General features: G+C 53.6%; 8 protein-coding genes across 8 annotated transcripts; 3 read left to right on the forward strand and 5 right to left on the reverse strand.

Annotated features, from left to right (window-relative positions):
• Nucleotides 1-137: 137 nt before the first annotated feature.
• J4E93_002134 (uncharacterized protein) lies at nt 138-935 on the reverse strand (the record flags this gene model as incomplete). The annotated part of the gene is made up of 1 exon (XM_049340082.1): nt 138-935. One exon carries the CDS (start codon nt 933-935, stop codon nt 138-140), a length of 798 nt encoding a protein of 265 aa, XP_049202404.1.
• A 2,644-nt stretch (nt 936-3,579) lies between these two features.
• Nucleotides 3,580-4,599, forward strand: J4E93_002135 (uncharacterized protein; the record flags this gene model as incomplete). The annotated part of the gene is made up of 1 exon (XM_049340083.1): nt 3,580-4,599. One exon carries the CDS (start codon nt 3,580-3,582, stop codon nt 4,597-4,599), a length of 1,020 nt encoding a protein of 339 aa, XP_049202405.1.
• A 1,024-nt stretch (nt 4,600-5,623) lies between these two features.
• J4E93_002136 (uncharacterized protein) lies at nt 5,624-11,666 on the reverse strand (the record flags this gene model as incomplete). The annotated part of the gene is made up of 4 exons (XM_049340084.1): nt 5,624-5,945; nt 5,999-11,446; nt 11,584-11,610; nt 11,662-11,666. The coding sequence occupies 4 exons, from the start codon at nt 11,664-11,666 to the stop codon at nt 5,624-5,626; spliced, it is 5,802 nt and encodes a 1,933-aa protein (XP_049202406.1).
• A 3,845-nt stretch (nt 11,667-15,511) lies between these two features.
• J4E93_002137 (uncharacterized protein) lies at nt 15,512-16,495 on the reverse strand (the record flags this gene model as incomplete). The annotated part of the gene is made up of 4 exons (XM_049340085.1): nt 15,512-15,563; nt 15,615-15,976; nt 16,035-16,212; nt 16,266-16,495. The coding sequence occupies 4 exons, from the start codon at nt 16,493-16,495 to the stop codon at nt 15,512-15,514; spliced, it is 822 nt and encodes a 273-aa protein (XP_049202407.1).
• Nucleotides 16,496-17,844: 1,349 nt separating this feature from the next.
• Nucleotides 17,845-18,390, forward strand: J4E93_002138 (uncharacterized protein; the record flags this gene model as incomplete). The annotated part of the gene is made up of 2 exons (XM_049340086.1): nt 17,845-17,995; nt 18,056-18,390. 2 exons carry the CDS (start codon nt 17,845-17,847, stop codon nt 18,388-18,390), a joined length of 486 nt encoding a protein of 161 aa, XP_049202408.1.
• Nucleotides 18,391-18,601: 211 nt separating this feature from the next.
• J4E93_002139 (uncharacterized protein) lies at nt 18,602-19,141 on the reverse strand (the record flags this gene model as incomplete). Its single annotated transcript, XM_049340087.1, has 1 exon — nt 18,602-19,141. One exon carries the CDS (start codon nt 19,139-19,141, stop codon nt 18,602-18,604), a length of 540 nt encoding a protein of 179 aa, XP_049202409.1.
• Nucleotides 19,142-19,517: 376 nt separating this feature from the next.
• On the forward strand, nt 19,518-20,623 carry J4E93_002140 (uncharacterized protein; the record flags this gene model as incomplete). Its single annotated transcript, XM_049340088.1, has 2 exons — nt 19,518-19,972; nt 20,044-20,623. The coding sequence occupies 2 exons, from the start codon at nt 19,518-19,520 to the stop codon at nt 20,621-20,623; spliced, it is 1,035 nt and encodes a 344-aa protein (XP_049202410.1).
• Nucleotides 20,624-20,955: 332 nt separating this feature from the next.
• J4E93_002141 (uncharacterized protein) lies at nt 20,956-22,426 on the reverse strand (the record flags this gene model as incomplete). Its single annotated transcript, XM_049340089.1, has 3 exons — nt 20,956-21,916; nt 21,966-22,039; nt 22,346-22,426. The coding sequence occupies 3 exons, from the start codon at nt 22,424-22,426 to the stop codon at nt 20,956-20,958; spliced, it is 1,116 nt and encodes a 371-aa protein (XP_049202411.1).
• Between the last annotated feature and the right edge of the window lie 1,966 nt (nt 22,427-24,392).

Here is a 24,392-nt window from a genome sequence, read left to right on the forward strand (position 1 = left end):
ACACCATCCCCGGACTAATTACAATTACCCTTTCCGACAGCAAGGATATCTACTGAAGTGAAGACCAATCCTCGATGCAATGTATCGTGTAAAGTCATAGCCTGCCCGTAGACAGGCTCAATTGAAGGTTATGACATTTACAAGAAGAAAGCAGCGAAAGCACCAACACCAGCAACGAAGCCACCGACGTTGAGAGCAGAGGCAGCACCAGTGAACTCAGCAGGGGTGGAAGGCTTGACGTAGCCACCGGTCTTGGTGGGGTAGCCAGTGCCGGCAGCGGGGGGAGCACCAGTGCCAGCAGGGACAGAGGGGTAGGGAGCACCGCCGGCAGGGGCAGATGGGTAAGGAGCAGAGCCGGAAGGCTTGCCAGCACCGGGAACCATGGGGTAGCCGGAGGGCTTGCCAGCACCAGGAACGACGGGAGTACCGGTGGGGTAGGGAACGGTGACGGTGATGGTGGTGGAGCTGAGGCAGGAGGTGGTCTCGGCCTCGGGGACCTCAGGGGTCTTGGAGGAGGCAGGGTAAGAGGGAACCTCAGAGGTGGCGTGCTCAGGAACCTCGGGGGTCTTGGTGGAGACGGAGGGAACCTCAGCGGGCTTGGAAGGAGTCTCCATGGGGTACTCAGCAGGCTTGGAGGCCGAAGGAGTAGGCATAGCGGAGGTCTCGTGCTCAGGGACCTCGGGGGTCTTGGAGGCGGGGTACTCAGGAGCAGGAGCGGAGGGAGTCTCAGCGGGGTAGGCTGGGTACTCGGGGGCCTTGGAGCTCTCAGCAGGGACCTCAGGGTAGGCGGGCTTGCTGGGCTCAGCGGGCTGAGCAGGGTAGGCCGGGTAGGCCGGGGCAGCGGGGGTGCTGGCCGGGGCGGCAGGGTAGGCGCCGTATTGGGGAACGGCAGCGGCGAGGCCGGCGAAGGCAGCGATGGCGATGGAGTAACGCATGTTGATTGTTGGGTATTAGAACTTGAAACGGTTGAGTTGGAAGTGTTGGTTGGTGGTGGAGGAGGTGGTGGGAGAGAGTTGGCGAGTGTGTATTATTAATGATAGTATTAGTTGGTAACAACGAATGGACGACCGAAGGTCAAAGGACTTGAAGCTCGAAAGTTTGGCTGTGAAGTGAAAAAAACAGCAAGGCGACCTCGCAGGCTGGATATATACCGTCAGGAGATTACAGCACGGTAGCGCGGACCGGAAACAAGTGGCCACTGAAAGGGGGAAACAGGACGGGCGACAGGGGCCAAAGCATCTGGGCGCTGCAAGTGGTCTGGCGGATGTCAGGGCTAATGCAGGAACCAAGCTGGCCTGCCGCCCCGCTGGCCACTCGCAGGCGGTGCGTGCCTGGTGCTAAGACTAGATCGGCAGGTTGGCTGTGGAGGCTCGCGGTGGCTTCTCGTGTTGCAGAAATGAACGGCCTGTGTTGGTCGTTCAGTCCAGACTGTGTTGTTGTCGTCTTGCTGCACACAGGCCGCCATCCCCAGGCCGGCGGCTGTTGTTCTAATTACGCGCTATAGGCGGAGGAACGCAGCATTTCCATTTCGAGAACATGGCGAGGCACGTTTGTCCTCACGGCCTCTGCTCTGTGCGAGCTGAGCCTCTAGGTGGCGATCTCGTCAGGGTATCTTCAGGGGCGGCCCTTATCGTGTTGCCCGTTGAACAGAGGTTCTCCACCGGCACTTGGGCCTCCCAGCAAAGCCTCTGGAGATCATTTTCCTGAAATAGTGCCTTTACGGTGTCAGTGTTGCAGAATCTGCAGGGTGCGTCAGCGCATGTTTAGTTTTGCAAACATCTCACTGCGCCGTTCACGCACGCTCGAGCCTGTGAGAACCAAACAACACTCTCGGTCTTTTGCTTACGGAAGACGTCACCTGCCCTTGATGTTGTTTTCGCGCCGGAGCCGGTGTTGCACGACCGAACGGTCCTTTGTGTGAGGCGCCGTGGATCCAGAATCGATAATGGCATTGGCCACGCCACTTTGCCGAGGGTGGAGATTAAGCATTAGTCGCTTACCAATGCGTCCTAGCTGCTTTCTGCGCTGTCCCCTTTCGTCTCCACCATGCCCTGTGCAGTCGACCTTCGTTTCGGCCTCAAGTCCAGCGCCTTTACGCCGGCGGTACTTCACGATCCGATCTCCAGATTCCGTCATAGTCGTTGCCATAGTCTGTTAGTCGGATTACTCTTCTTGCGCGCTTCAGCTTCCATGGCCGGAGCAGCAATATGGCGCTTTTCGTCTTGACCACGATGCGTGTTGACCGCCTCGCATTCATTTGCATGTGCCGCACACCTGCATTCAGCCGGAAAACGCTCCGGTGGGCTTCGGCGACAACTGCCAGGAGACCCTCCCAATCGCTCCCTCCGCTGCCACATAATCAATGCCGATCATATAGATGTCCTAAGCGCACAGCTGGCTTGATCAGGCTCGTGATGGAGCGGCCTCGTCGTAGCGACATAAGGCGGTCAGATCATTCGACATCGAGAAGGGAGCTGCGTGTGAGCAGCTTGTGATTGGTGCACATCGGTGTCTCTGGCACTAGCTCGTGACCCACCCGGACGCCTGAACAACAGTCGGCATTTGACTTGGTCGCGAAGCATCCGATGCACATCTCATAGTACACCGAGGTTCTGTTCTTCCTGTGTAAACTTTCTTGCGTTGCATCGTTGTTCCCCAAAGCGACTGTTGTTCTCATAGCCACTCCAGCTGTGCCTGCCCGAATCTGTGGAAGTGCCTCCCTCGGCTGCATGGAGACCCCGGCCTATGTTGACCACTTTACGGCCTCTCGAAGGACCACCTGGACCCGTCACACCGCCACTGGAATATGCCACCAGCACCTCTATCATGCCTAGGATTCCCGCCTGTGGATGTACCTCCTTCTCGGATAATGCCAGAAGCTCCGTAGCCCTTCCAACCGATCAAGACAGTGCTGGATCTTCACCCGACGGACGTGACCCAGGCCATAACTACTGCACTCATCCACATCGCCCTGCCTGCATGGAACTGGAGATGCGATTACTTTCCTGTTTACATACCGGAGGAGACACTTGTATATTATATGCCAATGTATACTCGCGAGCTTCGCCCGGAACCTGAGCAAAGGAAGCCATGGTGAACACCAGTCCATTACCGAAGCCACCAATCCCCAGTGGTTGATAATCACGTCGCCCGAGCGCCTATAACAATCCTTCTCATGCGACACGGTTGCCCAGTTTATTGTGTCAGTTGAGTCAAAAGCTGAACACGACTTGGGAGCAGGTACGGACAAGGTGTGATGCGCGTTTGTTCAAAAGATACGCGGTCAGATGTCGTGATACAAGTGCTACACTCAACAAGGTAAGAGTGAGATGCATTCAGAATGCGATGCGCTACCGCAAAATCTAGAACCATAAAGTCAGTAACCAAGGTTACAAAAGCAGCAACATCAATAACTAGAGAAACATCACATTACACGCAACCATGGAACCGTGGTTCAAACCGTACGGATTTATCTCACGATTGATCTTGCGCCTGAATATAAAAGCCTTTGCACCTTCATTTCCTTTATCTCATACCAGCCGCAACCTCAGCTTCCATGCAACGTAACAACATTCACGAATGCCTGATGAGACCTTTCGCTTCCTTGACCTTCCTAAGGAGGTCAGGTTCATGGTGTACGAAAATCTTCCTCGGATCATCAGTAATACGACAATCGAGCCTCACCCCAGTGACTACTGGGCTCTTCGACACCAGCCATCTTTCACACTCATCCACCGCAGCACTCACACTTCTATTCTCCGAGTCTGCAAGGAAATTCACGAAGAAGCAGCGCCGCTCATTCACAAGACGATCCGAAATTTCATCCTTGAGGCATCGCCCAAGGTTGCAGGCATCATCGATCCCTACACCCACGCCAAATCCCTAACACCGATTATAAGAGCTGCAGCACGCGACTATGCTCACCTCCGCTCAAGATTGGATCTCGTTCCAGTTGGCCAACACGCTACTCCGGGGGCTCTTGTCAACTACGAGAGCAGAACATCCAAGTTCCTCCAACACCTTGCCGAAGCTCCCAAAACCACTGCGGATTTGGATTTATCAGACTTGCCCGAAAAACCTCCTGAGGACAAGGATGTATTCTTACCCGGCAGCATAACTACAAATGTGCCCTCTTTCCCACACTACAGGATCAGCGAAGCCGAGAAACGCACGATACGCACTTTCATCACCACGGCCTCGATACAACTCCTCTACCACCACATCAAGCGCATGTCCCACCCAACGCTCAGCAACCCCTCCATCGAGTTCGTACGCATCTGGAATCGCGAGGCAATGGCCGAGCTTCCAGAAGTCTATTACGGACTGGTGTGCGAGATGGACTTCGTGACGGCCTTTACTGTCATGGGTTGGGGTTTCCGCTCCAAGTGCTATGACTTCGGCGTCGATATCGTACTCGGGGGGTACGTGCCGATAAGCAATGGCCAGCGGCCGTTGCTAAAGCAAGATGCTTTGGTCACCTTGCCGACAAAATATGGGCATGTGAGTAGAGTTATCACTCCGGGAGCTGGCAGAGTGATGAGATTGGTAGAACCTATGCCGGAGAAGATGTGGAGGGATGGATGGCTTTCGAATGAGTAGTGATCGTGGTCAAGACTGTCTTACCAGTAGCTGCCCAAAGATTATATCATTGGCAGGTCATGGACTGGAACACTCGTACCTCAAAACTAGAACATGTTACCGATCTACACATCTCTACTCTTATTACGGTGGAATGTTGATGCAGAGCAGGGCAACATAACGCGGTCAGGTAACTCTATATAGTGATCTCAATGTAGGTGTATTTCCCCTATATATCTCTACACCTCTTGCCCTCTTGTGTCTTTGTATCCATACTCTTCCACACGCCCCTAGCAGCCTCGACCTCGCAGCTTGATCTTCATCCACACGTTCTTACCCAAGCAGATGTCTCACGCCCTTCAATTCAGGCACAGCCACGGTCAGCGCCCGTTCCCTTTCTTGCCCACAGCCCAAATCCTCCCATCTCCACCATACTACGATAAACATGCAACGACCATAGACTGGCCGTTAGCGCAATTCAGAGGCTTGCTCGATCCTCCTTTCAAAGCGTAACATGAACCTCATAGCGAATATGTGCATACCCAGAATTGATAGTGCACCCATAAATTGCGATGTTATTCCGCGCTATCGCACAAGCGTTGACGTCGTGCTGATGAGTAGCCTTCACCACGTCACCACGCTCACCATCTCAGCATGCAAAGTAACAAGACAATCATAACAGTTCTCTCAGCATACATCATACTCTACTCACACAGGCTAGACATACATGAACCACTTTCCCAGCTCCCTCCACAGTCGGAGCAAAGGATACAAAAACAAAACAAAAGACAAAAAGCCCTCATCCAACGCCATGCTAATACACACATTTCCATAGTACCTAGCCTGTGAGAATGCAAAAACATCATACCAACCCGGATCGATCAATGAGACATTGATACCATATGCATGTCATGTCATGCCCCGTAGTGGAAAGAAGAAACGCCAATATACGCCTGTTATTCCGCCCAAAGATGATGTGTCTTGGCCTGGTAGGCAGGCGCAAGGTAGTTGTAGTGTGGAAGGGACTCAAAACCACCGGCATGGCTTAAGCCTTCATCTTGCCGAGGAAGCCGTCGAGATCGAACTCTTCCTCATACTGCTTCTCGTCCCAGAGATCGCCTAGTTCGTCCAAGAAGCCCTTCTTGCCCTTTTCTCTCAGCGCACCGGTCGCGTCGACGGCGTCGTTTTCGTCGATGCCTGTGCGATCGTCCTTGGCGTTGCTGGGCGGTGCTGGTAGTGCGGCAGGATCGTTCGAATCGGCCGAAACGTTGAAGAGATCGAGAATCTGGTCTGTTTGCATAGACTGGAGACCCGCGTTTTGTTGATTGACGACGGTGGAAGCGATATCGATCTTGAATCGTTGGAGACTGGGAAAATTTGTTAGGGAGGAGTTACAGGTCAGAGGATCTGGGATACTTACTTCAAGATCTTCTCTTCCAAGGTACCGCGCGTGACGATTCGGTAGACGTTGACGACCTTCTTCTGACCGATACGATGCGCGCGGTCCATGGCTTGAATGTCCTTTTGCGGGTTCCAGTCGTGCTCAACGAAGATAACGGTATCGGCACCAGTCAAGTTGAGACCCAGACCACCGACACTGGTTGTCAGAAGCAGCACATCGTATGAGGGGTCTGTGTTGAACTTGTTGACGATCTCTTGACGCTTGGTAGCTTCGACACCACCATCGAGACGCATGAACTGCACAGACGGAAGCAACTTCTCGAGCACGTTGTGCTGAACCATGTCGAGCATCTCCTTCATTTGACAGAAGACGAGGGCACGATGCTGCGAGACAGCTTCTGGTAGGTCGCCATTAGCGGCGGCAGACTTGTCGCTCACAACGTCGGATGCGCCGATACCACAGTCCACAAGCAGGTCCTTGAGAGCGCCGAGCTTGGGTGCGTGCGCGATGTCGTCGATCGTGGTGTTGTGCTTCTTAAGATATTGCTGAGTCGGCTCGTATGCCTTGTTTGTGGGACCCTTGACAACGAGTGAAGGCGAGTTGCATAGCTTCTTCATGTACTGGAGCGCTTGGAAGATATGTTGCTTGCTCTCGCGGTCGGCATTACCGGCCTTGGACTGAATCTCCTTGCCTTGACGCTTGGTGAAGTCATCGAAAAGGTTGCGTTGCAACTCAGATAGATCACAGTAGTAATTTTGCAGGATCTTGGGTGGCAAGTCATCTAGAACCTCTTCCTTCAGACGACGGAGGAGGAATGGAAGCACCTGCTTGTGTAGAGCTTCGATCGCCAGCGCACCCCGTTCTTGCTCCTTTGACGAACTCTTGGCGAACCGGGAGGCAGCGATGGGCTTCGCGAAACGTTCCTGGAAGACCTTCTCTGTACCAAGGAAACCGGGCATGAGGAAGTCGAAGAGTGACCATAGCTCGAGCACGTTGTTTTGAATAGGTGTACCGGAGAGGATGAGGCGGTGATTTGACTGGAATTGCTTGACGGCCTGGCTGGTCTTGGACTTTGAGTTCTTGATCAAGTGACCCTCGTCGAGTACGCAGTAGTTCCAGGTGATGGGCTTGAGAATGTCGGCGTCGTTCCTGCAGATATCGTACGAAGTGATGACGATATCCACCTTGTCGAGCTGATTCCTGTGCTGACCGCGGATAGGTGGCGAGCCAACATATGCTACGCAGCTGAGGAAAGGTGCATACTGGCGTATCTCCTGCTGCCAGTGACCGGATAGTGTGGGCGGGCAAACAATGAGCGAGGGTAGACGTCGGAAGTTTGGATCGCCGGATTTGGCGAACTCATCCGCGCGCATATGATGATCACTAGCGACCATGCAGAGTGTTTGTAGCGTTTTGCCAAGACCCATGTCGTCGCAAAGGATACCGTGAAGGTTGTACCGGTTGAGGAAAGCCAGCCAATTGACACCCTCCTGTTGGTAGGAACGAAGCGTCGCCTTGATACCAACAGGGATCTCGAAGGGCTCGACTTTCTTCGCATCCAGCATCTGGGCGACGAACTTGCGCTCTCGGTCTCGGCCCTTGAGGAGAGTGTCCGGAAGGCCTGGTGGATCGGGAATTCCAGACTCAAGTGGTACAAGCTTCACAAGCGTGGCAAAGCTGGTCGTGGCCAATAGTCGGACGTCGTTGTCAGAGTCGCTCATACGACCAAGAACCGGGGTGATGAGGAAGATGACATATGGAAGAATGGCGTCTTCCATAACATGGATGAGATGATATATGCACTCGATGGCTCCCTGGCGGGCATGCACATTTCCACCGTCGCTAATGGTCGGTAGCACGCTCTCGACAAGCATGGTAACACCTTCGACAGACATGACGCTGCAGACGGTTGCGAAACACTTGGCAGCTGCGTACCGCAAGACGTACAATCTGCTTTGAAGAGCCTTGGCAATAAGTGGAAGCAGGTCTTTGACGAAGCCTCTGACGCTTGGGTGGAAACTGCCGGCCAGGGCACGTAGAGTCGACAGGGCATCAACAACTTCCTGGCCAAAGACGCCGTCCTCGTTGAAGATTTGTGCGGGAAGTGTGGCCTCGGTGAAAGCGTCCTTGATGGGTCGTTCAATCAGATCCTTGAGGATAGGCACCTTCTCGAAGATCTCAGCGCCGAAACTCTCGACGACCTTCTCAAGACCTTCTCGCGCACCACGCTTGGTGATCCTGGCTGCCCGCGACTCTTCTGCGAATCGAGCAGCGTCGGGATGATCGCGCACATCTTCATCTTTCTTGAGCGTAAGAATGCCTGTTTCGATGTGTGACTGTCCGGCGAACTCGGGTGTTTCGGCTGTCTCCATGCAGTAGAATTTGACCAAATTGCCGACAACCTTGTTGACCACACCAGATCTCTTAGCGTTGACGAGGAACACAATGTAGCCAGCGACTGCGGCTGCCGAACGTCTCTGTAGCTCAACGTTCTCTTCTTTCTTGACGCTGTCCATCATCGCCTTGATCGGTGGTGATGGCTTCTTCGGAGGCGAGTTGAGCGCGACAAGTGCACCGGCTGCAGCGGCCTTGATGCGAACATCGCGTTCTTCCTTGATGTCCTTGGCTTCTTGAATGCTCGTCTCTACTTCCTTGCGTGCCGTGTCCAGATTTGCTCCTGCGACCATGCGGGCGGACGGCGTCATGGCCTTCTTTAGCTTCTCGAACTGCACGTTGAGCAGCTTCTCGGCATCTGCGACGCCAAAGGCATAGTGGTTCGCATTCGGCATGCCCTGGACAAGGGCAGCGATCTGTGGCAGGCTTTGGACATGGGCGTCGTGGAAGATGCTCAACAAAGAGTGGCACTGAGTCCGAACAATCTGCAGCTTGGGCACGAGATCCTCGTAGGCGGCAGGCCTCTCGCCCTCAACCATAGGCAGCAGGGCCTGGACGAACGACTCAGCCAAGGCATCTTTAGTTGCCAGGTTCTTTCCAAACTCCTCAATGATGATCGCAGCCGTCAGTTGGGTTGACGAGTTCTGAGAGGACAATGGAGCCAGCAGCCTAGATCTGAAGGTCTCGAGCCTCGACTCTTCAGGCCAGGCTCCCATCGCTTTACCGAGAGCTTGTGCTGCAGAAGTCCTGGAACGGATCATGACGTCCGCGCCTATGAGTTCGAGATCACCAGTGATCATGTGTCCATCGACGTTATGAGACTGTGAGGCTGGAGTAGGTGTTGACATCTCGTCCTTTCCAATACGCGACTTCTTTCTTCTCTTCTGGGCTGGCTCACTGCCATCTGGTGGAGACGACTTACGGCTCGGCTCAGAGTCTGGTGGCGGGCCCATGGCTTGTCCGGATGGTTTGATGAGTAGTGACTTGTTCAGCGATATTGGGTGACGTGATACTCCAATAGGTGTGAGCGTTAGAGGAATGACGGCATCTAATATGGGTTCCATGAGAGGCGCCAATTGGCTACCCAACGCTGCGACAATAGCATTCCAAAGCTGGAGGGAGAGTTTCAGGACACCTTCGTTGCGTTCAAGCAGGATGTTCTGGAATATGAGTTGCAATGCCCTGCTATCTACCCAGCCGTCCGAGCCTTCGCTTTGGATGTTGAGGAAAGTAATCAGCGCACGCAGCACTGCCGCACGGACACTGGTGATGGTATGTCGTAAGAAGGGGAAGAGTCGTGGCACCAATTCGTGGAATGATTGGGTCGGATCTTGTCGTGCGTTGGCTTGCATCGCTTCCAAAACTTGAGGAAAGCCACAAAGCTTGGCCAGAAGGTCCATGATAAAACCAGTACTGGCACTCAGGTCGTCCTGTAAACTGGACAGACAAGACCAGACTACGTTCATCAGGTGCTCGAGTGATTTTGGACGCATCTCGATGAATTCCTTCGCCACAGGAATGAGGGTGGCTGCACTGATGGCTCGGACATCGTCGTCGGAATTACTCAGACCGCTGATGACTGCGGCGAGAACTCCATCCAGTAATGTGCCGTCCTCGAGGAGTAGGTCGTTTCGTACAGCAACAAGGTACCGTAGTCCGATCATGCCACCTTGGCACAGGGCCCAGGGTGCGCTAAGAGGGTTGGTGTCGAGAGGAAGGTTATGGTTAATGATAAGGCGATTGAGAACCTGGAACGTTGCAAGGACGTTGTCGCGAGACATGTATTGGAGCAAAGACCCAAGCGCTTGTCCGGCCGTCTCTCGTATGGGCGCAATAGCATTATCGCCGGTGAAATCTGCAAAGCGATCGAGCATGAAGATGCAGACCATACGACATGCCAGATCATTCAGCCATCGCTGATTCAGCCGATCGTTCTCCGCCCGGCTCAGCCCCTTCCGCCTGCCAGCACCACCGCCGTGGATACGGAGAATTTCACGGAGGCCCATGGCAGCACCATGGCGTACCTCCCAGGTGTAGTCGAAGAGTTCGACGGCGAGATACGCACAGACACGCTCGAACGGCCATTCTAGCCCTTGTTCTTCAGCCTCTGTTTGGAAAGACGACTTCTCGGCTACCGGCGCGCCCTTGAACTCCTTCACAAACTTCGCGTCGTCGTCTCCACCGTTGCGGTCAAGTGAGAAGTAGTCGTTCATGGGTTCGTCCTCGTCTCCGTTCTCCGACTTCTCAAACTTTAGGGCAGTCGGATGTGGGCGAACAGGGGTCTCGATGAGGTCAGCTTGTGAGTCTTTCCTTGCCGTTGAGTTGAAGTCGACGACTTGGACTTTGCTAGCACCCCCAGCGGCCTGTCTCTTATTCTTGCGCCTCAAGGCATTCTGCTGACGTTTGCTGAGTCCTTTGCCATCAGGTGTGCCTGCGGTAGGTGAACTACCATGGTGCATGCTCTCTGACCGCGAGACGTTGGTGTCGATACGGTGCATACCGGGAGTCTTTGGAGCGGGAGTTTGTGGCATCATCTCCTGGGGTGGTGAAAGGTCCTCAACCCATGCGCCTTCAAAGCCAAGTCGCTTAAGTAAGGTGCTCTTTTGGTATTCCAGTCGTTCGGCAGGGTCCATGGCTGCGAGCTTGTAGTCATGCTCCTTGGTGCCGAGAGAAGCTAGGACCTTTCCAAACTTGAGGATTGAAGGCAGGTCCAGTGTAGCAAGATCGAGCCCATCGGAGAGCGGTGGGAGGGTGCTATCACCGTTCTCCTCTTTCTTGACCAGTGCGCCATTACTGTCTTCCGACTTGACATCGCCGTTGGACTCAGATTGGGCTTCCGGCTTGACGGACTCATCCTGGTCATCGGCGTTAGGGTCGAACTTGTCGGCATTGGCAGCGATGCCACCTATCGCCTTGGCAGCGGCCACTCTCGTTTCCCAGCTTTTTGATCGCAAATAGGGTATGACTCGGGTAAGAAGATTGAAAAGCTCATCGGGATGTTGTTTTTGGACGTCGGCTAGCTGGTCGGCTGCTGTGTTTCGGATTAATGCTGTGCTGCCAGTCTCGAGGAGCCTTGGCGGGGGTTAGCGAAAGTCAACAGAGACAAAAGAAGCAAGGCTATTCAAGCGTGATTAACTTGTCGCAGAAGATTGCAACGTAGTTTGATCAAGCAGTGAAAGACATGCAGGACATGCGCCGGGTATACTCACGTTACGAGACGATCCAATCTGGTGGCACTACCAAAGCGTTAGCGCGTCATGCATGCATCGATGCGATATGCGACAAACCTCATCTTCGCGTTGCACTTTTGATAGTCAGGCTCGCAGGTGGAGCGCGACCAGAAGAATTAGAAATTACTAGGCGCCCGCAGGCGTAGCCATGGAAGCACTGGGCACGGCACAGAAGTGTTTTGGGCTGTGTAGTCAGAGTTGTGGAAGTGAGTCACGTGACGGGGTGGTAACTCGATGCGGTGCCGGGAGCGCGTCGGAGAAGGTGGGCTGCGGGCCTATCTAAGAGAATGAACAGGTCATTAAGTAGGCTGGATCACCACCAGGAACGGGCTAGTGGCGTGGCCCGTGCGTCCCGTTTCAGGGAGCAGAGGGAAATTTTTGCAACATCAACGGCGCCGGCCAGAGTAACGCAGGTGCAAACAGACTGGCTTCTCTTACTGCGAAGGCGATCCATCGTGTCCGATGTATTTTTGATGCTGGTCGTGCGCGGTGTGATGAACCGGTCGCGACTTCCTTTGACAAAGATGTGGCCTCTGCACGCTAGCCGGATCCATCACCGCTCATCAACGCGCCTGCTCAAAGACCAACTTCCAACATCTCCACCCCACCTACTCGTAATCACATACGATGATCGCATTTGGTGTCGCGATATTCTCGCGACAGCACTTGCACTTACTACTCACCCACTCACTACAGTCGCACAACCCCCAGCCTCATCGTTATCAACGCGTCTTGTTGTCACTAGGCTAGGCTACCATCTTCATTTCTGACAGCCAGCCAAAGCGCTCCGGTGCCCTGGTGGCTTGCAAGGCTGCCTACCGGTAAGCCCTTGACCACTTCTCGGTCATCGCAGCAGCCGCAAACAGTGCAGCCCTTTCCGCGACACCCTCTGCCCTATTCGACGGGTATCAAACGCGCATTCTGTATATATCCAGTAGCCGTGGCAGGGCGGATGTACCGGACCCAACCTCTCGCTCGGTTGATCTACATAAGGCGCTGCAGCTAGCGCATGCCTGCATCGACATGTCTTCTGGGGATATCGTTCGTCTACACGCCTTCTTTTTCCTATTGATTTTCCTGATTTCGGGCCTCAGCGCCCTCCCATGGGAATGCGACGTTTTCCCCGCACCGCTTGCGCGTTGGACATGTAATTTCGAGGTGGAGTCCAACAAACCCGGTCAACGCTTCGTGCTACCCTCTATTTGGTACCGCGCCTGTGGCTGCAGACTGCAGATAGCGGTCCGCGACACGTCCGTGCCTATCCACTATTACCATTCATGAACGACGCGTGAAGCTTTAGCGCAACGCCTGGATCGCATCGTCGAGGAAGTGTCAGGAACGCGCGCTTCCAAGTGACACATCACAATCTTGGTTCTGTGAGATCGCACGTTGTGGTACAGTGTTAGGGCGGCCGAAAAGGTTTTGCCTTGATTATGAGAGACTGACCTACTTAGAAGTCTTGAAGTTCAGCATCACCGGCCCCACTCTCCAAAAAGCTCCACACAACTCCTTCGGACAGCTTGTTTCCTGTTCTCCCCAGCTTCTGTAGCCCGTTTTGGGCGTTGATCACTATAGGACGAAGAGTCCACCAGTCCAGCATTTGCATGATGTAGCCCCCTTTTGGCACTGGAGTAATGGTAAAGTGTCTCCAACCTTCATGCTGCTCCGCCGAGCACTTCAGTCTCGCATCCCAACCGTGGCATATGAACTTGCCAGAGACGCAGTTTCGGAAGCCAAACCAGCCTTCAGTTTCTACACACTCCCACAGGATGGATCCACGACCGCTAGGCGGGGCTAGTACGATGTTCCCGTCAAGCAATGTAAGCACATTGCCGCATGAGGTGGAGCGAATGATGACGGTAGATCCATCGGAAGGCACCCAACTCGTCCAGGCGTGATCTTTCACAGGGTCTGAATTAACGTTTTCGGTGGTCTCGGTAGGTGTGTAGATGCTAGAATCATCTAGTTCTGAGATGGATATAGTATCGGGCTGTCCAGGCGCCTGAGAAACCATGTTCGACAACTGAGGAGCCGGTCTGACTGCGGCGTTCACGGGTGGAGCGAACGATTTTAGGTCTGCGCGAAGTCAATGAATCAGTACTCAGTTTAACAGCCAAACTATATCAGGTGCGTACCTACTGACAGAAATTGGTCCGCTTGTTGTAGGCGTCGTCGTTGTTGTTGTCGAGAGTTGAGACTGGTGCTGCTGCGGGGTATGGGGGCGCTTCAATCCCTGCTTGCAGTGTGGCACAGCACATACTCCGTTCCAACTGCACAGGAGGGGGAAGTCCATTTCGCTAAGCGCTGTATCATTTGACGAGTTCAGGCCGTCTCTGATGTTTACCAGTCATCGCATAGCCGTAACTTCAGCCTTGATGCACGCATGCCCTCGCACATCATGAACACTCTGAGTAATTTTGAAACACTATTTTAACATCGACAGACATTGATGACGAGACTTCGATCTCTCAGTCAATCTTCCTCTTCCCGCACACGGAGACCGAGGAACATGGAATTGTTGTCTTCGGTTTTTTGGAAGCGGACTCCCAGCATGGAACGATCATCAGTTGTCTTTTGGTGTTTTACATCTCGATTTAGGTTGCAAAGAGTGTGTATGAGAAAGAGTGTGGGATGATGGGAGTACATGGCTTTTATATCCACGTGCCAGAAACGCGAAGACAGAGAAACATATCGTATTCCTTGCATGGCTTTTGGAAATGCTGTTGTCCTTCTTCATCCAGACCATCATACGGCACACTCTCGTTTTTTTGTACTTTCTCATTTCGCACGCTACAACGCATTACCGCGCTGCTCCGCATGCTACCAAAGAAGACGCTCTTTTGAGATATGGCAGTAACAGCTGTTCTCGTCGAGCTGAACACATGTAACAATCGTTTCATGCCTTCTGCGCGGCAAAATACTATGTCATGGCCAATTCTCTCGGAGAGCATGTGCGGGGAAAATGGATGTCTTGGTACGTCGACTCCAGGACGACACAGGTCTGGGTTCTTAATGTTTTGGAAAAGCGCACGTTTTGTGTGTTCGTGGAGGGTTCAAGGAAGGAAGGAGAACAGCTCTTTACATGTGGTGGCCGCACGCTAGTCGTCCTTGCCTAGACTTTGAACAAATATCTTAGTAGCAGAGGCTGAGCTTGTAGGCCGTTGAGATTGAAAGTTTTGCGATTTGACAGACATGTGATGCCGTTTCGGTGACTTTTCGTGAACGCGGGTGGCGGACAAGACATGCGTGAGACGTAGTAGATTTTTAGACACTCGAAAAAGATCATCAAACTGTACCTTGAATCTTTGAGGTATTAGACCTGGTTTTGGATGCGAAATGGCAGCGAGGAAAGGGCAGTGGAAGTGTTTTATATACTCAGTCCGAGTAAATGGATGTTAGCGACGGTGGAGACGGAAGACCAACACATCATCTCGGACAATGTGTTTTTTAAAACACGTAACACAATCGGGTATAATTGTTGAAGCGTTGGAATTGTACTTGTAGTTGTAGCTTTCACGAGCCGCTCATTTGGAGAGCAGCTCGAGCGCACCCAGAACATGGCCTTGTCGTACTATATGTTGAGGTTTTTCTTCCACCACATGAACAGTAATGGAGTATATTTTCGGAGTCCAGAAGCCATGCAAGTGGTGGGTTGTCTTTTTGGTAACTTGGAATGTGCCATCAGGATGCAGAAGGAAAGTCATCAAGGGATGGGTGGATTAGATACTCAAGAGCATGACCGTTGCAAAGATTCTAGTGCCAGATGGAGTTATATTCTGACCTAACAACTACGCCACATTACATCCTGGAGCTTTCGAGGCACGAAAATATCACAAAAGTGCCTTTTCAAAACCCATGTAGTCCCCAAAGTGCTTCATCCCACTTCTTTGCGCACAACCTAGTCCTCTCATTCCTGGCTATTGAGCTGCTCAATGCGGGCAAGCAGAGCTTCGACGGCGCTAGACAAATTGTTAGTAGGGGTCACTGATTGGGACGGAATGAAGACGTACTCTGAATCGGGGGTTTCGGACAAGAATTGAGCCTCCAAGTCCGCTTGAGCAACGGCAAGCATAGTAGTGACGTCATGCCCGGTCGGTTCAACGTCTTCCTGTGCTTGGTCGCCCTCCTGCACCGGAGCAGCCTGGTCTCCTGCATCCTCTCCGGGGCCACCTGCATGTTGAGGGACACCTAGGCCTGGCCCGGCCAAGAGTTCATCCACAAGTTGAGCCGTGGAGACTGCCGAGGGCATGAAATCGTCGTATCGCGCCGGACGGGGTGGGATGTATGCTTCAGATACCGTGTGCTCGATGGCGTTCGTCGAGTAATTCTGCTTCCAATACAACGAGGCCTTGCTGCGACCCTTCTCTGGTGCCTGCGAACGAGGTAAGTATACGCCTCTGATAAATTTCGTAAACCCCCAGTAAACTTACCTGTTTGGAGAGATACAGATTGATGGAGCCATCCCGAACATCGGCGTACGTATCAAAGCCCTGTGAGCGCATGTAGTAGCAGAGACGCAGCGCATCCTTGGCAGCGGGATGCAAGTTGTCTGCAATATGTTCTGTCCAGCTATGAGCTTGCCGGACCGTGAGCTTCTCGGAAGCGTGCCTGAAGAACATCAGTACATCTCTCACATCAGTCCTTACATGTCTACCACTTACTTGTTCAGGTACTCCAAGAGCGCAAGTTGCACTTTGGTATAAGCGGGTGTGTTCACGGTTCCCTCTGCCTCCTTCACCTCGTTGTATGGAGTCTTTGGTAGCATAGAAACAAGCGTCGTAGCAGGCTTGAGAGCGGACTGGGCTTGAGGTACAGACACTGGAACAACAATATTCTCGCCTTCGCCTGTAGTTCCGGTAGCCCCACCTCGTGTACGCAAGTTACGCTCCATGCTCTGTTGAATCTGCGCAACTTCTCGAAGCTCGTCAACTGTGAGGCTGGGCACAAGCCGGCTGAGTAGCTGGAGTATATATCTCGACGCACGAACCGAGTTTCTGGATCGACGAATCTGGCGCTGTACTCGGTGGAGTTGTTCGATGGCTTGCGAATCGATGAGAAGCGCAGAATCGGCGGGGTCGGTGTTAGACATTTGAGCGATAGTAAGTTTATTTATCGCATGGAGCGTCCAAACAGCGCCGGTGGCGGGAATATTGTGAATGAACGATGGTGTTGTGGGGAATTCAATATACGATGGATGACGGTGAGAAAGAGAAGCGCCAAGACATAGTAAGTGAAGGAGCGTTGTGTAATCAGCAGTGAGTGAGGAAAGCGCGACTGGATACACAGCCTAATCCGGCCGTCTGTATACCTGTATCTCATTTTCTGTATATCGTGTGCTTAGTAAACTAGATCGTGAAGACATCCGATGTAGTTTACTATAAAGACGTGCATGGTAGAGCACACTGAATTCTTTCAGGCAAAAGCTTCCGGACTGCCTTCCAAATTGCTGTGAAAGTAAGAATGCGAGTATACGGATGCAACCGAAGAAGCACGATGAGATAACGGCAAGTCGCGATGTGCCATACGAGCGCTTGTCACTGTAGTTGCTGAGGATACTGCATTCGTGTCGTGACTGTCGTGACGCACGCCGACCTGGGGACCTCGGCGAACGCTGCAATACTGACCTGCTTGCAAACACCTCTGGGTAGCTATTCATTAGCATTTGAATGCCACTTCTAACACGCAAAAAGTCGCTGCCTTCGCATGTAAGTGGTGGAAGACGTTCATCTGCGAAGCCAGCTGCTAGCGTCCAGTCATCGCACCCACCAAAGCCCGCCTACACAATCTGCGACCCCACGAACCAATCAAGCCAAGCCCAACAGACCCCCAGCCCTAGAGTCCAGGCGCCCTTGGCCCCGCGTAGATAACTTGGATGGCGGCCGTCCAGCCAAGAGGTGCTGTCCGAGATGCAGGTTTCCACGCGGGACGATCAGTTGGTCTGGGTTTCTGGTTCAGATGACGTATAGCGCAACCCATCCACGCACCAACCCCTGTCTCGATGCCACCACAGCGGGCCACAAACTTGTAACAAGCACGGTGCAAGTGATCGAGGATGAGATCACCGCTGGCGCAGATGGCGTACACACGGGAAGGCGCAGGCATGCAGGTGGAGTATATATGGCTGGCTTGCCTGATCCGTGGGAAGGGTCTTCACATGCAAATACACACAACCTTACCAACATCTCATATTATTGTTCACACATTCAAACCGATCAATACATAATACCCACACTGCCCAAGATGACAGACCAAAACAAGGGATCGCAAAAGACCTACAGGGAGTCCGCGGGAGAGTACTACAACCAAAAGTACGAGACATGGATGCCATGGATCGAGGACCAGTACCTGAAGTGGTTCACCAAGGATAACAAGGCATCTTATGCTACCAAACGTACGTCTCTTATATCCTAACTTCTACCTGACTGCCCATGGCTAACACTCCTCCCCACAGAACAACTCGACCAGACCAAGGTCACAGGCATCGACCAAGTCGACAACCTTCAAGACGGCGTAAACAACCTCGTCGGCGGCCAAGTCGGCAAGGGAGGACTCGCACAACCCCTCGGCGATGCTGTCTCCAAAGAGGGCATCAACCGTGCCGAACGCGGCGGCAAGGACGACAAGGGAAACCCTGTTGAGAGTCAAGGACCACTGGGTGGTTATGGACAGAGTGCGGCGGATGGTGTGAAGGGAGGTGCGAGCAGCCTTGCTGGCGGCGCGAAGAGTGCTGGTGGATACGTTGGAGGCATGTTTGGTGGTGGAAAGGGAAAGGAAGAGAAGAAGTAGGGAGTTGGCGGTTGACGGGCGATGATATGATACCATGATTTATAGGAACGTTGTTTCGGGAGGATCAGACTGCCAGACTTTGCGTTGGGTTTGATAGCATGAGTTTAGTATTCGACTTATGGAGTAATACATTTATACCCTCAAGCTATCGTTGTGCCAGTCCTGAACGAGTGAGCAAGTCAATTCATATCATCAACACTGTGATTCTCCGCTACGATACAGCGTGTGCATCCACATCGACCACAGTCCCTTCTCCTTCCTCTACGCCAAACAATTTCAAGCAGTTCCCTCTCTTGAACATCCTCGCGCAATCCACCGCATTCGGCTGTCCCTTTTCTACGTCTGCTCCCCCCTCATACAACACTCTGACAACATCATCGTACCCCTTGAACACAGCCCCTGCGATAGGACTCTGACCCCTCCCGTTTAGCACATTCGCATCCGCGCCGTTGTCTAGCAGCATCTTCGCAGTCTCAGCCTTGCCATGGTAGGACGCCAACATGAGAAGTGTGTCGCCGGATGAGTTGGTGAGGTTCTTGGGGATGCCGGCGCTGACGTATTGCGAGAGGGTCGATGTGTCCCCGCTGCGGGCAAGGTCGAAGAGGCGCGCTGCTAGGTCGAGGGCGGCAGGTGGGAGGTCAGACGTAGATCTCGCGTCGGGCGGTGCTTGCACGGCGCCGTCGGTGTCGGTCGCGCCTGTGCCTGCTGCTTGGGCGGCTTCCTGGCCGTAGGATTCTTCGTAAGATGGCATCTTCGATTCACTGTGGGCTGGGTGCGGGTATGCGACGCAAAGTAAAGTTCGCGAACGTTATGGCTGTGAATTGGTATTACTGGCAGATCGCCGTCTGATATTTCGTTTTACATGGTGAAAGTCGAGAGCGCAGACGCTGAATGAGAGCGACAGGCGCAAGCATCCATCTCCCGAGTGTCGATGACGAAATCAACCGGTCGCGCTTTCCGAGCAGAAAACGCGCTAGTCAACGCCCGTCGTTTTGCTTGGCGGAGATCGCGACTTCCCCGGGCTCAGTCCATTGTTCAACCCACAGAAGGTAGCCTTCCCACGACAACTCCCTCCCATCACCGTGACGCCAGCACAGGAGTCTGGTACTCTTGGTGATCGCGCGACCATGGCCTCACCACCGCATATCCCACAGCTCAACGTCCCCGGCAGTCGCAAGCGCGGCAGCATATCTTCACACTCCGGCGCGCCCACCAAGAAGCGCAAACCCTCCAATCTACGCAACGCCTTCTCACCAGATGCCGAGTCAGTCGGTGGCTCTCCGCGCCAGTACTCGCGTTCACCGTCCGTGGAAAGTAACATCACCACATCCGTCGTTAACGGTGTAGGAGGGAAGAAGCGACGGAAGAAGGGCGGAGACGGAGGCAGTGTCGCGGGCTCAAGCGCGAGAGGCGGCAAAGGCGCCGACGGTCGAAGTGCAATAGGAGGTGAAGACGAAGATGGCGACGGCGGAGAAGAAGCAGAAGATGACGACGATGACGAGATGGGTGAGGAAATGGGCATGGAAATCGAAGGCGGCATGAGTGTTGAAGCACGCAGGAAGCAAGAAAAGGAATACGAACGGTACGTCCCTTCTCTACACTCGCTGGTATTTCTTCCAGAGACTGGTTTACTAATACGATATGATCCAACAGCATGCTAGAAGACTTCATGACACCCGCCCAAATGGACCGCTACGCAACCTACCGCCGCATCCGCCTCAAGCGCGAAACCGTCCGCAAACTCGTCAACCAAACTCTCTCCCAATCCGTCCCCCAACCCATCATCATCGCCGTAACCTCCTACTCCAAAACCTTCATCGGCGAGCTCATCGACCGCGCTCTCACTGTCCGCGACGAATGGTCCGCCGTCCGCACCCATCTGCCCAACCCCAACCTACCGGGTCCCATTCTTAGTCAGAGTCTGGTCAGACCTAGCGCTCATATCAAGGATGATAGGAATAGGCCGACTAATTCCGATATCACGAGTGCGGGCTGGTATCCTAACCAGGTCGATCGCACGGAGAGTCTGTGGAAGGAGGTAGAGAAAGATGCTAGTTTGCAGGATAGGCTGAAGGCGTGTGATAAGGGACCGCTTACACCAGCACACCTGAGAGAGGCGTTGAGGAGGTATAAGAGGGATCGAGATGGTGGGGGTGCTGGATTTGCGGGTATGAGTCTGGAGGGTGTGGAGAGGACTATGGGCAGGACGGGTGGAAGGCGGCTGTTCAAGTAAGGGCTCGTTCTCGCGATGAGGGCAATTTTGAAGCATAGCGATGGCGTTTGGGACATGTATTGCTAGTATGAGATTACACTTGGAAGAGATCTCAAAGTCAGTGGAACGCTGACGATCATGCAATACCACATTACTACGAACAACTATCCGCAACATGTGGACGGACCTCATCAATGCAACGCCTGATTCAATGGTCATAAATAGGAGTGGAAGTGAAACCTTTTCAGAGGCATTTTGTGAAGAGCTATATTTGTCATAGCTATTCATCATTCCAGTCCATCCCAGCCGAAGAGAGAACACCTTAGGAAATCATAACGCTAACCAACAACCATCTAGTTCTCGTGCATAAGCTCGTGGAAGGTCTCGGTGGCATACTCGGGCTTGCCCTGCTCGAGCTTCTTCTGGCCGAGCTTCTCCTTGGAGAAGGTAGCAGCGTATGGGTTGAGGCGGAGCTGCACCTGGAAGTTCTTGAGCGGGTTCTTCTTTTGTACGACACCACGCTTGGAGACGGCTCCACCACGGACGGGGCGGAGAACCTTCTGGACGTCGCTGGAGTTGATGATCTTGCTGAGGTCGGGCTGGCTCATCATGGTGGAGGGCAGGAGGTAGTCCTTCTTGAGCGCTGAGGGCTCAGCGGTGGATCCGTAGACCTTGTCGAGAGCGCTGAAAGCGGATGAGGTCCAGACGATGAAGCGACCGAGGTGGCCACCGGGGGCGAGCTGGAGAAGGTTCAGGGAGTAGACGGATGAGGTCTCGACACCTGGGATGTTGCGGAAAGCAAGGACGAGCTCCTTGCCATCCTCCTCGGGGTTGTAGATGACGAGGGGTCCGCGGCGCTGAGTGTGGCGGCGGCCACGGAGCTTACCCTTACCAGCGCGGACCTTGCGTGTGTTGCGGGCCTTCTCGACATCGGCACCAGCACCGACAGCCTTCAGCAGAGCGACGGCGGCGGAGGTCTTCTTGATGGCGGCATCGGCGAAAGCAGTCGATGAGATGACGAGAGGAACCTCAGGGACGGTGCTGATGGCGTGACCGCGGGCAAGGAGAAGAGCAGGGCTTCCTGAAGCAGCGAGCGCGGACGCGGTAGCGAAACGCTTCTGGTTCAGGTTGATCTTCTGGTGCCACTTGCGCCAGACCTTGGTGGGAGCGAACATGCGACCGGAGCGGCACATGTTACCGAAGGCAGCCTGACCGGCACGGTGAGTACCTCCACCAGAGACACGGGGAATACGGGCCACAGCGCGACCCGTACCCCAGGACTCGGCAGAAGTCTGGTGACCAGCCTTCTCGGAGCTGCTTGTTGTTAGACTGTGTGGTTGTGCAGCGCGCGAGGTAGGCTTACACAGCGTATGGCTGGCGGCGGTTCTTGTTCATGCCAGTGTGCACCGCGTGGACGATGTCAGGGCGGATGGGTGCCTGGAAGAGTTGTTAGCATTGGCCATAGTCCCTGATTTGCGTCTGAGTGCATCGCAAAGCCGTATCCAAGAGACTGAGAAGCAGACAAGCCAGAAAATGCGGCTTTCGCTACACTTCCACGACAGTGCATCATGGGAAGAACTCTGCGTAGTCCAGCTCAATGCGAGCATTCTCCGCTGCCACCAGTGTCCCCGCTCTTTCGATGTTCTTCCCATGTGTGCACTCCTCCAGCTGCCGCCGCAGCCCTCAGTCCCTCCGGTTGTGGTTTGCATCGTATCGCGAAGTTCGAATTGCGGCGGAACTGACCTTGAAGACATTGGGCACGGGGACGGTGTCCTTGGTGGCCTCGCCCTTGGCGGAGACGACGGTGACGGTTGGCCTCGACATGATCGCTGTTGTGATTGACCTGGTGGTTAGTTGTCGCGAAAAGAAGAGGCTCTCGACTTTCGAGTTCTTCGGGCTCGCTTGAATTTCGCATGGTGGGCGGCGCTAGCCCGCTTTGGCTTGGCGCTAGTGGTGGTCATTGATGAGCGCATCTGCACGCTGAACAACAGAACATGCACCTTTGTCTAAACTTTTGCGAAGGTTGTTGTAATCTTCTAAGTCCATAGATATACTGTCAGGCGAAAGTGCTAATAACTGTGGAAATCTCCAACCTAACTTCTCCGTGGATGAAGGCGCACGTAGCCATGCTGATTCCACCATCACTACGGCTATACCAGGTACTAACCATAATTAAGCCAGACGGGAGTTCTCAGCTTATACGTACATAGATGCTAAAAGTAACGGAGACCTTGTTTTCCCCTAAGTCATTTGATAACCTGTGGGATGAGTACATATCGAATACGACCTCAATACATCGAAGTTTCTTGTTGTAGAGGATAGCCTAACCACATCAACATGTGAGCGCATTATCCTGCCGTCATATCTTCAAGTATGCTTAAGGAACAGCGTGACTTGGTAGAATGAACAACGACTTGTGGCTCCTGACACAGTCACATCCTGTTTCCGTGCAGCACCCACAACTCTTTCGACATGTCTCTGGCAGCGCTCTGGTCCAGCTGGAATGTGCAAAGCGCACAAGTAAAAGATGTGACTACAGATGAACACAAAGAGATATTCCCGTTTCTGTGAGTGCGCATAGCATGCCATGTTATGAAGTCGGACGCAAGTCCGAGAAAGCTATGACATGCGCACCGTATGTCGTGACGTGCTACAATAGAGGTACCACAGCACATAGGCCACAGGGGCGCATGAACCTCATTTGAGTATGTTGAGACTTCACGCACAACCAAATTTATGACCAAGTTTACCATCAGATGTACAGAGCACGTCCTTGCTTGCTGGTCGAGGGCGACGTCGCAGAGCATTAGGTTCTCGGACCGCAGGCACGATCGCAAACATTTGAACCTTACTGAGGCCCGTGATGCATCACCCCTTATCTTTTATCTCGAAAAGAATGCTGCTTGGTCCAAATCGCCCTAATAGCGGGAGAACCAGGCTGTTCTGTCACAGCTGCTACGACTCACTGCGTGTAGCGTCAGGGCGGGCAAAGAGACTCGGACCTTATTGGGGCCTTGTGTTGGGAGGCCAGAACACTTCCCAAGGACGACTCAGTCGGGAAACCCATCTAGCTGGTAGCGAAGAGTTGGGCTCTGATCTCCACGTTGCAAGTTGATAAGTATGGAAACTACCAATGAGTCGCTCAGTCGACCTATCCCGATCTCAAGAGCACGTGCCCATGAAGATGAGGCGGACTGTCCTGAGTCGTTGGATCTTCGCATGGGTACCCGAATCGGTGTCGCGTTGCTTTTTAGGACGGATTCTGCCGGTGTTAAAAGATGCTGAAACGCATTTGGTGTGGGCTCGCCGAATCGGGGCTTTGCGTAACAGAAAGAACAAATTACCAACATTCAGGGCACAGGCGGCGGCAGAGGTGGAAATACGTTTCGGCAGGTACTGCAAGGACTGCGGCTCTGCCTGGCAGTCATACGGGAAAAAGGTCCACAAATGCTGTGGGAGAGTTTGGGATTGCGAAACTGACGGCAGAGAGATGAAACGCGTGGTAGTCCTCACATGACGGAGACGCAAAAACTCACCCCGCCAACAGGTGGGTCGATAAGTTCCCACGGTGCGTTTCACGTTGCAGATATTTGCTCCGACTGTTTTGTGCCTCAGAAGGCCGCGATGAAGTCAGTCGCAGTCGCAGTCTTGCACGCAGTGAGCGTCGAAACGATGGCTGTGGCATGCGAAGCGAGGCCAGGGTGTCCCGGCGGTGGTGAGCGCTGACAACAACGACGTCCTGGACGACGAGTAATTCATCTCGAGCGCGTCGAGGCCGGAGACGGGACGG

The sequence above is a fragment of the Alternaria ventricosa genome, assembly GCF_023758065.1.
Source record: "Alternaria ventricosa strain BMP 2768 chromosome Unknown scaffold_3, whole genome shotgun sequence".
Taxonomy (NCBI): Eukaryota; Fungi; Ascomycota; class Dothideomycetes; order Pleosporales; family Pleosporaceae; genus Alternaria; species Alternaria ventricosa.